This window comes from Mustelus asterias, chromosome 13 (genome assembly GCF_964213995.1).
Source record: "Mustelus asterias chromosome 13, sMusAst1.hap1.1, whole genome shotgun sequence".
Lineage (NCBI taxonomy): Eukaryota > Metazoa > Chordata > Chondrichthyes > Carcharhiniformes > Triakidae > Mustelus > Mustelus asterias.
Window position 1 is genome coordinate 86,594,507 of NC_135813.1, and position 12,645 is coordinate 86,607,151.

At 41.2% G+C, this 12,645-nt stretch overlaps 1 protein-coding gene across 1 annotated transcript in view; it reads left to right on the forward strand.

The window, feature by feature from the left end:
• Positions 1-8,156, forward strand: part of chfr (checkpoint with forkhead and ring finger domains, E3 ubiquitin protein ligase) — a 35,181-nt gene extending 27,025 nt beyond the window's left edge. Inside the window, exons 11-16 of the mRNA XM_078227176.1 lie at positions 908-991; positions 2,164-2,234; positions 3,335-3,422; positions 4,301-4,408; positions 5,709-5,781; positions 7,774-8,156. Of these exons, the coding sequence (XP_078083302.1) occupies positions 908-991; positions 2,164-2,234; positions 3,335-3,422; positions 4,301-4,408; positions 5,709-5,781; positions 7,774-7,816 (467 nt within the window). The 3' untranslated portion in view covers positions 7,817-8,156. The remainder of the gene's footprint in view (positions 1-907; positions 992-2,163; positions 2,235-3,334; positions 3,423-4,300; positions 4,409-5,708; positions 5,782-7,773) is intronic.
• Positions 8,157-12,645: the final 4,489 nt, after the last annotated feature.

Sequence of the window (12,645 nt, forward strand, 5' to 3'; positions counted from 1 at the left end):
ACTGAAACTGGGAGAAATTCTTGTTTGGATGTTCACTCTGGCAGAACTTAATGGTGATCGTAAATGCAAATGGATAAAAAAAACATTGAATGTCATTTCCAAAGATATTGACACTTGCACCTTTTGGGGTTCAGACATTTATTGCTGACAGTACTGACGGAAGACAAGTTGTCTTTCTTGTTCTCGGTGTCACAAAATGCTTCATTGCAAATTAATTAATTTTAAAGTATTCTCTTGGGGAATCATAGAACAATGCAGCACGGAGGGAGGCCATTCAACCCATTGTGTCTGAGCCATCTCTTTTAAAGAGATATTCAATTAACCTGATTTTTTTTTTCCTGTAGCCCTACAAATTTTTATTTATCAAATATTTTGACAATTTATTTTTTACATTTATCATTGAATCTGCTTCCACCGCCCTTTCAGGCAGTGCAATCCAGTTCACAATTCGCTGTGTAAATACATTTAGCCTCATCTCCCTTTATTTTGCTAAATACATGTTTTTTTTTAGTAAAAGTTGTTTAATTTGAAATTCAGTTGCCGTGGAACTAATTTTAACCCTTTTGCTGTAGGGGTAATTTTATACCTTGTTATAACTATTTCACGTTTAATCTGTATTCCATGCAGTTCCCATTTAAACCTTTGAAAACTTTGTGATCTATAACAGCGAGAGAAAAAATTCAGATCCGCTTTTTCCACCAAAACCAGAGGTGCAGATCTACATTTAAAATGTTAGTTTGTGCAGAACTTGCTGTGAACTCGTGTGCTCAAAGTAAAAAATGAGCCTCGCTCCATGTAGCTGTCTTCCAAGCCTAAACAAATACTCCGTTCAGCCTTTCATATCATTATCACCACCTTTATTAGTTAGATAATGGACAAGTAATTCTGAAATTGTCTTTCCTTCCAGGCACAATTTGTTTACGGACTTTCTGCCACATGTACTGGGGCTGCTCTCGAGTGGGATGCTCTGGCTGCTTGGCGAGATTTTGTGGTAGATATATTTTCCATTATACATTATATTGTACTAAAAGGCCTCCTTCAATGATGAGACAGTAACATGGGTCATTTTATTTAGACTGATCGAGATATATGTCCACTTGGGTCCTGATTGATGGTTTGGTGTAAGTGATTTGTTAGCAAATTCCATAATTCAGTGACAGTAGTTTTGACTCTGGTAATTTGTCAATTCCTTTTTCCTGGGTGTGATGGTGGAATCTTTGTGCAGTGACTCTGGTGGGAGATATCCGTACTGATGAATGGAACCCTTTCTTCCCCAATTCCAACTATCGTAGAGGTTTACACTAAGACAGAAGTATTTGGCCCATTCTATTGTTTTTTTTTAGGATGAGATGGAACTAGTCTTGCTGTCCCCATTGTCCTGTATTCTGAGTTAGGTTTTCCTGGGACCTGATCCAGGGCCAAGTTCTGAGAAGCAAAGCTGATATAAACCTTTTGTTCAGTGTTTTTTATGAATTTTAAATCTGAAGGTGGTGAAGAAGGCATATGGCATGCTTGCCTTTATAGGACGGGGCATAGAGTATAAAAGCTGGAGTCTGATGATGCAGCTGTATAGAACGTTGGTTCGGCCGCATTTGGAATACTGCGTCCAGTTCTGGTCGCCACACTACCAGAAGGACGTGGAGGCTTTGGAGAGAGTACAGAGGAGGTTTACCAGGATGTTGCCTGGTATGGAGGGGCTTAGTTATGAGGAGAGATTGGGTAAACTGGGGTTGTTCTCCCTGGAAAGACGGAGGATGAGGGGAGACTTAATAGAGGTGTATAAAATTATGAAAGGCATAGATAGGGTGAACGGTGGGAAGCTTTTCCCCAGGTCGGTGGTGACGTTCACGAGGGGTCATAGGTTCAAGGTGAAGGGGGGGAGGTTTAACACAGATATCAGAAGGACATATTTCACACAGAGGGTGGTGGGGGCCTGGAATGTGCTGCCGGGCAAGGTGGTGGAGGCGGACACACTGGGAACGTTTAAGACTTATCTAGATAGCCACATGAATGGAGTGGGAATGGAGGGATACAAAAGAATGGTCTAGTTTGGACCAGGGAGCAGCACGGGCTTGGAGGGCCGAAGGGCCTGTTCCTGTGCTGCATTGTTCTTTGTTCTTTGAACTTTTGAGAGTTCTGACCGGATAATAATATTTTTGACAGATGTAAATTTTGGAGAGAAATGTTTGGATGGAATATTAAACAACAATAGCTACGAGTCAGACATTCTGAAGGTAAGATGCCCTTCGTAAGGCTTCCATTTTTTTTAATGCTTTTGTTTCAATACCTGTCCTTGGTTGTCCTTGGAGTGTGTGTTCTCCATGTGACAATCAGGCAGGTGGACTCAATGTTTCACGTGCCTTTATGGCCGGTGTTGTGGGAGAGGTGTGGAAGAGTGACCTGGACTGGCTCTGATATTTCCCATTCAATTAGGGAGAAGAGTAAGTCTTTGTCACTAGGAATTGAAAATGTGATGTACTACTCACTTCCTGATTTGGAGATTTATTATCCAAAGTATAAAGAAGAAAGAAAGATGGATAGTGCTTAATCAAACACCTGAAAGCAGTTCAAAAGGCAGTCATTGTTTGTAACTAAACACAGCAGCATTTTGTCCAGGGTGTGATCCTCCAAACAGTGATGAGACCATCAGCCAGGTAATCTGTTCATGGTGTGGGTCAAGAAAAGGATGTTAGCCAAGAGATTGGGGGAGCTCCTGTCCATTCCAGTAGGGCTACACGATCCTTCAGTCGGATTTGAACCCATTGGATTTGAGAGGTTAAGACTGATACCAAATGGGCCAAGCTGTGAGTTCAGTTAGCAGAAGGTTGGCAGTTTGGTTAGTCAATGTGCCTTAGGTATTCTCCTGAGATGACATACTTATCCTGACTGAGAGCACAGGTAGGTTGCCTACTCCCAAGCCTCCTACTCTGCTCTATATCTGTGCTCCCTCAGTTGTTTAAAACTGCATAACTCTTTTTGTGGGCTGCACAAACAATCCTGCCTTTTTTTCCAAAATGCGAATAACTGCATTAGTTTATCCTTCCTTTCAAGAATTAGATTCACTTCCAGTTAACGTAGGAAAGTTGTGGCATCATTTCAACAGATTGTGATAATTTAATGAGAGTTACTTGACATCTTTTAACCCCCATTATCAAAACACAGCTTCATTTTTTTTAGAGAATTGTTCTGTCTCCTGCTCTGTGCTGAACCAATGAAAGGTTAAACTTGACACTTCAGGAGCAGAATAAGTTTGGAACTGGATAGCAGACATGCCTTTGCATGTATTGATACTTGATTTAACCATAATCTCATATGCCTTGGCATTACCTTTCAGAACTACCTTGCATCTAGAGGCCTTACTTGGAAAGAGATGCTGCAAGAAAGTCTATTGGCTCTTCAGAGAGGGAAGTTTGCTCTTGCAGGTATGTCTAACTGGAACATACACTTACAATTAAAATGTTGATGAGTATCGTAATAAAACATTAAAAATATTAGTAAAAACTATTTAACGAAAGTCTTGCGTTTCTGTAGCAACTTTCATGGCCACAGCAAATTCCAAAAAGCTTTGCAGTCAATGAAGCCAGTGGTATTAACCTCAGTAAATTAGAATGCTGTTGTAATAAAGATATTAATGTCATTGCAAACGTTTTGAAGTACCTGAAGTTTATCCACTGTTGTAGTGTAGGAAATGTGGTAGCCAATTTGCACACAGCATGATCCCACAAACAGGAATGGGATAGCAACCAGATAAGCTGTTTTAATTATGTTGTTTGAGGGATAGATCCCACTCGCCTGAAGAAGGGGCTTGGAGCTCCGAAAGTTTGTGTGGCTTTTGCTACCAAATAAACCTGTTGGACTTTAACCTGGTGTTGTTAAACTTCTTACTGGATAGATATTGTCCAGGGTACCAAAGAGATCTCCATTGCCCTTTGAAATAGTGCCGGGGATCTTCTACTTCCACCTGATAGGGCAGACTGGACCTCAGTTTAACATCTCATCTGAAAAAACGTGTATTATACCGGAGTGGTAGCCTTGATTTGTGTGTTTAAGTCTCAAGAGTAGAACTAATAATGAGATCCTACAGTAATATTACGTCAATAAAATGTAGTGACTACATGAGAGCTTTCAGTTGGAGAGAAAAGTGCTGTTAGCTAATGTTCGATTTCTTTTAAATTTGACATTTTTGCAATGTTTAATAAATGAGAATATCTTTAGAAGCTTATCTTGTAAACTGAAGACAATAGGGCCTTTAATTCCATCAACAAGCACTATCTGTGGTTTTTTTATCTTTTAAAAACAGATTATCATGTTACAACAAATGTTGTCCTTTGTTACTGTTGTGGACTACACAGCTTTCGTGAGCTGGCTTATCAGTACAGGCAGAATATTCCTGCTGCAGAACTTCCAGGTTAGTTCCATTTAATGACTTGTCAGTTTATAAGGAAGCTGTAGTCTGCATTTATGCTGTTCCTAGTTGTGTCCTCAGGATGCCTCAAAGCACCTAAGGGCCATTGAAAATTTTAAAGTTCAGCCACTATTATTTGAACAAAGTTTTAAGGAAGATAAATATAGTTACAATGTTAACATTGAGGAAAGTCATCAATAATGTACAGGTATCTTCCTAAACAGCTTTATGATTGTGGCAAATTCAACAAATTAATGCATTCGCTTAAATGGAATTTATTTTTCAAATTTTCTTAGAAAATAGAGTACTGAAAATCCTCAGGAATTTTAAGGATATCAACTGGAAATTTGTTTTCAAAACAAGTCTGATTTCTCAACAGCCATTTGCTGATTCAGGTTAATGCCTTGACCAATCAGGGTCAACTGCCTGGTTTAAATATCAAACACAGCTTGGCAGTTATCTGTCGGTCACTATCAACTGGGGCATTTTTGATGGCAACACCTCTCTCTACCAATCAGAGTCCACTTGTCAACCAATCAACATTAAATTCTCATGAATTGTTGTCTTCCCCTTGAACGCAAGACAAAAAGCTTCATATCTCATTTCTGCAATACTCAAATATATATTTCTAAATTAGACATGATTTGATTTGAATTAATATTGTCACGTGTATTAGTATACAGTGAAAAGTATTGTTTCTTACGCGCTATACAGACAAAGCATAAGATATGCTGGGCACATCTTGCAAGAAGTCGTCTCATTCCGGCACCATCTTCTGTACTGCATTTAATTTGAGTTGAGTGTATTATAGTTTAGTATGTGCACTGATGTGTGTATATTCAAAAGAACACTCTCATTTGTATACTGATTTATACACTCAAAATAAGGGAGAGTAGATTTAGGACTGAGTTGAGGAGGAACTTCTTCAACCAAAGGGTTGTGAATCTGTGGAATTCCCTGCCTAGTGAAGCAGTTGAGGCTACCTCATTGAATGTTTTTAAGGTAGAGATTGATAGATTTTTGAACAATAAAGGAATTAAGGGTTATGGTGAGCGGGCGGGTAAGTGGAGCTGAGTCCACGAAAAGATCAGCCACGATCTTATTGAAATGCAGAGCAGGCTCCAGGGGCCGGATGCTACTCCTGCTCCTAGTTCATATGTTGTTCTTTTCAGCAGGAAACCTACATAGGCCTATTTCTCATGTTTTATCCTGTGCAGTGAAAAGAGCTATTGAGGTCTTTCAAAATAATCTTGTCTATTCTTTTAGCAATTTTAGTTTAAATTACAACTGCTTGATCTTGTAGAGTCTGTAACTGCACGTCCAAATTGCTACTGGGGTCGAAACTGTCGCACGCAGGTTAAAGCACATCACGCCATGTAAGTACCAAACACATTAATTATTTCTTTTCTCGCTTGAACATTTGCCTGCCGCTTTACAGCTGGTCTCGAGCCTGGTTAGAACTTAATGAAATCTGCCATAGCCACTTAATCTATAATAATGCACAGGTCTGTCTGAATTTCTGATTGAGCAGTGTTTTAATTTGGTGGGTGGAGCCTGGAGCGCCCAGTTGACTTACTGACTCTCTGCTCTGCAATTCCATGGCTAGGTGACTGGGTTCTGGCTGTCTCTGCCTCCTGCTCTTGCTTATTGGCCCTTGGACCCTGCTCCTACATGACCTCACTTACTGATGCCTGGCCCTTGCTGTTCCATGTTCCCCAGCCTTGATTGTGGGCTCTCTATGATGATAGAGGTATGGGGACAACATGGGGTCGGGGAGCAGGGTGGGTGGTGGAGACAGCCTCAGGGAAAAAAGGGGCTGCATATGTTGGGCGGCATGGGACTGTGTGCTGGAGGATAGGCTGAAGGGGCTGATACAGGAGGAGGAGAGGGTCAGGGGATGGAGGGGGAAATGGAATGCCTCTGAGCAGGTAAAGGGGGAGTGAAGTGGCAGTGGGGATGAAAGGCATGACATGGGGGAGGGCATAGGACAGGAGGGATGGGTGATGACATGGGAGTGAGAGGGAAGGGAGACTGCATGAAATGGAGGGAGACGGGATCAGCAAATGCAGATGTGGAAATGACTTGATATGGGTAGATGAGCTATTCTGGGCAGTAAGAGAGCTGGCATGAGAGGGACAGCATGCGAGGTGTGAAATAGAGGATGGAATGGGGATGATATGAGAGGAGGTGGCGTGAGAAAGATGAAATTCCACATGGGGATTTGAAGTACTGTTGCAATGAAGATGCTAATTTCACTGCAAGTGTTTTGTGGGTTTCCGTTTAATTTGAACAACAAAATTTACAAAGCGAATGTCCAATGGCATTGCTTATAATCAGTCAGAGGATGAGGATGTATTATTACAAAAGGGTCATTGTGCCATGTTCCAGTAGGTATGTTATATAATAATAAGGGTTTTTATCTTGATAACACTTGCCTAATAAACATAATGGAAAGCTATTTGTAGCTATGGAGAAGCTGTGTTTAATGGCCTGTCCATGTAGGGCCGCAGAGTTTAACCAAACCAGAGCAGACATCTGATCAAATATTGGTTTGCTGTGGAGAATGATCTGAAATGAGCTATTGCTCCTGATGTTTGTTTATAAAATAAATTTCAGACAGCAACAAATGCTAATGCTCAATCTGAGACTAATCTGAAAAGTAGAGTTAATTGGCTTCCCTAATGCTTCAAATTCACATCTGATTATAAATTCTCAACTTCTCAATTTGGAAGCCAAGAGTTTTTGTTAATAGATTATTCAATTGTAATCTGCTGTTCCATGTTTTAATGCTGTGTTTCCCCAATTCTGACTTCTTATTCACATCAAATTTCCTTCACCCCACCATTGATGTTGTGCCTTCAGGTGCCTACACCCTAAGATCTGGAATCCCCTCCCTAAATCTATCCTCTTCTCTCCTTTCCTTCAAGTCGTTCCTCAAAACTTGCCTCTTCAACTAAGTTTTCAGTCACATGTCCTGATGTCATCTTTTGTGGCTCAGTGTTGATGAAGCACCTTAGGATATTTTGCAACTCTAAAGGTGCTCTAAATGCAGTTACTTGCGACCAACAAGTACACTCATTGTATGGAACAGCCAAATTGGACATGATGGGTGGGATTTTCCGGCCGTGCTCGCCCCGAAACTGGAAAATGCCGCATGAGGTCAGCGGACCTTTCTAGGGTCTGCCCCTTGCCCGCTATGATTCCCGTGGCGGGCAGACCAGAAAAATTCACCCCGATGTGTACATATGGGTCGTTTCTTGTAATATAAACTGGAATTAATTTTGACCGGGAAAATAGGTTGCTTTGAAATAAGTCGAATTAAAGAACTTTTGCCACTTTTTAAAAACCTTTTGTCTTTTTCCTTCCAGGAAATTCAACCACATCTGTGAACAAACACGCTTCAAGAACTGAGGTTTCTCGACATCAAAGCCATGCAGCCCCTGGAGATAAAGATGGACTGCATTCAAACTTCGAGAGTTGTCTTTAGGAATCTTTTTTTATACAATCAACCTGTGAGGCTATGGGCCATTGTAAAATTTATTATGCCTAAAAGATGAGAGCAAGATCAGTCGACTGGCAGGGAGTTCATCCATTTTTCTGTCATGTGGTAGGAATCTTGTGCTTTGACATTTATTAAAAAAAAGTTCTATATTAAAAAAAGTGCGCAGTTTCAGAGCAAAGCCTGCAAATGTTTGCTCTGCTGTATACTACTGTAATATCACGTTTTCCACATAAAATTGATTATTCTTGATGTTCTTTTCTTACTGCTGTGCAGTCAATATAGGAGTATATTTTTTATTTAAGCTTGAAACAACTGGAGCTGAAACATTTTTTAGAAATGTTGCTTTTATTGGACCATTGTCGAGGGCAACCCAATGACTTGAGCATAGAAAAAAAAACACTGAAGTAAAATTTCCTGCTTTCTGAAGCATTCCCCATTGAGATGACCTCTGACAGTATTTGAACAGTATCTTTTATAGAAACTAAGCATTGTACAAGTTTAAATTGCAGTGGGTTGCATTTTAAGTGAAAGCTTCCCTTAAATCTGTATCCAGGGCTTGCCCTTACATTTGACTTCATACTTCCTCCCAATGCAAACATCGTTTGGCTTCAGAAAGAAAAAGATTGTTCTGAATTGTTTGGAATGATTTTCTTCAGGATTTTCTCCAAAGTTTGGAGGTCTTTCTCAGATTTTCTTTCCCCTCTTGAGGTTCCTTACCTGAGCTATGGTTCTTTGGATGTTGGACACTCTCAACTATCTTGATCAAGGGACCTTCCTACAGTTAAGGAGACATATTAGTGAATGTCAGTAGGTTATTTGACAGTGGGAGCATTGTGGACAACCCTGAACCGCTCCTTGTCCAACATCCACTATTAAGCCCCAAGCAGTTATGGGACCCCTGACTGACTTTTATTCTTCTTATCTAACAGCATGACATTAGAACAGTTCAGAATAGGAGGAGGTCATTCAGCCCATCAAGTCTGTTCTAATATTCACTGAGATCATGGCCAATGACCTGCCTTTGCTCCATATCATTTATAACTTGCCCAATAAAAAATCTATCTGTCTTAAATTCTATTGTCCCAGCATCCACAGAGTTTTTAGAGGTGAGCATTCTCGATTTATAGTATCCATTGTGTGAAAATAAATCCTTCCTGATTTCACTGAATGGCCTGAATTTAATTTTAAGATTTGTATCAACCCAAGAACTTAGTGATGTAATGATACCTTCCTGGTTTGAATGACTCTGCGACTCTTGGATAAACTTACCATCAGGCTCTCCGATAGAAGGTGTTTAAGATAAACTTTCATTTTTCAGTTGGAGGGGAAGCTATGAGGCTGAAATCTTTGAGGTTTGAACTAAAATTAACAGCCGATGAGCACATTCAAGCAGAACATGGATGGGTAAATTTACTGTGAGACACTGAGCCATAATGAGAGTCATGTCCCATGCTTGACTTCCAGTTCATGTTAGCTGATCTCGCCTGAGATTGAGGGGAGGCTGCAGCAGTTGGTTTCAAAGTCCCTGGACAAGAAAACAATCCGATAACCCACTGCCCAGTGACTCCCTGCTGGAGCATAGACAAGTGGCAATAATACTGAGCTTAGCCATGATCCATTCTATTGTGGACCAGCTGGCTAACTCAATGTCTAGTCTTCAGTTGAAAAATGATCAGTGAGTGAGATGTCAGAAGCTCCCTGTGGATCTGTGCCCCAGCTAGGAGCTTTTCCATCGGAAAGAAATTGAGGCGATGAAAGGAAATTGCACTTAGGTTACTTCTGATCTTATTTTACCAGCCAAGGTGTGCATTATAACTTCTGCTTGATTGCCCAGGGAGTGGTGAGAAAATGGAACTTGCTATCATGTGTAGTAGTTGAGGCAAATACTATAGATGCATTTAAGGGGTAGCAATGAAAAGTATATATGGTGGAGAGGAAGAAAGCTTTTGGTGATCGGGTAGGAGGAGGCTTGTGTGGACCATAAACACCTGCATCGACCTGTTTCTCTGCCGCAAATTCTAGGTAGTGATTTAACTTTTTAACTTGGAAGAGCTCGTCACAATTTGCAAAGAGATATTCACCCCAGTGCTTCTGTACCTTAAATCCAGGGCCAGCTTTTATGGATCAGGGAATTTGATTTATTTAGCATATTTATTTGAGCCATCTAAATTTTAATTCCAGCTGTAAATGATTATTTTATCCAAAGGAATAAAGCCAGAAAATAAACTGGGTTCACACCTGGAATTACTAAACTGGGGCACTTGCTTCTCAGTTAATAATATCTCAGTCTGGGTCCTATATACTAGCACTTTATTTGGATAAATTGTAACTGCCATTTAATATTTTATAGATCACCATTCGAGATGAGTATGTGTTTTAACACTGGAACAATCCATCTTATATGAACGGTTATAGGTGTTTATAACCTGACCTGAGGCTACTCCGATTTTAGGCAAGAAATTTAAGCAGTTTACAAATACTATTTTGTGATAATGATACACAATTTTAATATGCATTTTTCCAAATTTTAGGAAGTTTTAATTTTCCCCTCCAGTTGGTATGGAGCACTCAGTAGGAAATAGAGACCCAGTCTGTTTCCTTGGAAACTGGGCACCTAAAACGAGACCCACACTTGAGTACTCAAAGTGATGCTCCCTCTGATTTCTAATCTGTGCCACATCAGAGCTGGTGCAACCACTTGGTGATCACTTAGGGCAGCAGGATTTGGGGGAACGGCAGCCCCAGCATGCTAGTATTGGCACCATAGCAAAAAATGAAGTCTAAAGCTTTAAAATTATATCGCCAAGACGCAAAATGAGTATGAGGGACTTAACCAAGTGCGTGCAGGCAGGGCACTATTCAGTTTCAGTTCTATCCCTCCTCCCTCCCTTGTCCGTCTGGAATTTTCGAGCAGGCAACAACAGCGGGCAGCTATTACTCAGCCCCACCGAACCGCCGCAGCCTCCTGACTTTCCCTCTGCTTGCTTGCTGATCATCTAATTGCTTTCCCTTCCTTTCCTCATCCCAGCCCAATTTATGATCTCATGATGTGGTTTAATGTCTCATGAGTGATGCAGGAACGGAATGCGCGAATCTAACCAGCGCTCGGGTAACAGAGAGCAGAACAGTGGGATAGGACTCGAGAGGCTGAGACCAGAGCAAGGCTTGAAGGCAGGCTGCGGGTAACAACTACTCGTGTGCTTTACAGCTTTTAGTGGTTGAGTGAGAGTGGGACAGACCATTTTACTAGATTCAAAAATGAATTGTGGGAGCGCTGTCATTGGGCTGAAGCTTCCCCTAGAGGGGCAGATATCCTTGTGCCGGCTCTGTGCTGCTTAGAATCATGCCATTCAGACTATTCTGCTCTGGCACTTTGAAAACGTTATCCAATTAGTCTCACTACCCTGCTCTTTCTCCATAGCCCGGCAAATATTTTGTTTTCAAATATTCCTCTCTCAAGTATTCCCTTTAAAAAGTTACTATTGAATCTACTTCACTCATCCTTTCAGGCAGTGTGTTCCTGATCACCATAACTTGCTGCATTTATTTAAAAGAATATCTTCTTACCTTGATCTTTTATCAATTACTGTAAAGTTTTTCCTTATCAACTCTTATCAGAATCCTTCATAATTTTAAACATCTCTATTAAATCTCTCATAATCTTCTTTGCTCTAAGAAGAGCAATGCAAACTTATCTTGTTGGCACGGTGGCACAGTGGTTAGCACTGCTGCCTCACAGCGCCAGGGACCCGGGTTCAATTCCCGGCTTGGGTCATTGTCGGTGCGGAGTCTGCACGTTCTTCCTGTGTCTGCGTGGGTTTCTTCTGGCTGCTTGGTTTCCACAGTCCGAAAGACGTGCTGGTTAGGTGCATTGGCCATGCTAGATTTTCCCTCAGTGTACCCGAACAGGCGCCGGAGTGCAGCAACTAAGGGATTTTCACAGTAACTTCATTGCAGTGTTAATGTAAGCCTACTTGTGACACTAATAAATAAACTTTAAACTTTAAAAACTTTTGTTTGCACATAACTAAAACCTTCATCCCTGGTACGGTTCTAGCAAATCTCTGCACCTTCCACAAATGCAGTGCAAAATTGGATACACCGCTCCACTGAGGTTAGAACAATGTTTTCTTGCTTCCTTGCTTTTTTGTATAGCGTCTCTCTTTATAAAGTCTGGGATTGCATCTACATTCTTTTTCACAGCCTTCTTGACTTGTCATTTAATCCCTACAGTACAGAAAGAGGCCATTCGGCCCATCAAGTCTGTACCGACCACAATCCCACCCAGACCCTATTCCCGTAACCCCCACACATTTACCCTGCTAATCCCTTTGGCACTAAGGTCAATTTAGCATGGCCAATCAACCTAACCCGCACATGGGAAGAAACCGGAGCACCCGGAGGAAACCCACGCAGACATGGGGAGAATGTGCAAACTCCACAAAAGCAGTCACCCGAGGCTGGAATTGAACCCGGGTCCCTCGCGCTGTGCGACAGCAATGCTAACCACTGTGCCACCGTGCTGCCCTTGTCCTGACTCCTTCCAAGACTAATTTACATAAAATGCCAGACTTCTCTTCCTGTGCCCCGTTAAAAATAGTTCCATTTTGTTGGTGATACCTCGCCTCTCCTCATTCTTCCTTCCAAAATGCATCTGCATTAAATTTCATCTGCCACGTGTCTGCCTGTTTCACAAGTCAGTGTTCTCCTGAAGTTTGCTACTACCCTCCTAGTGTAT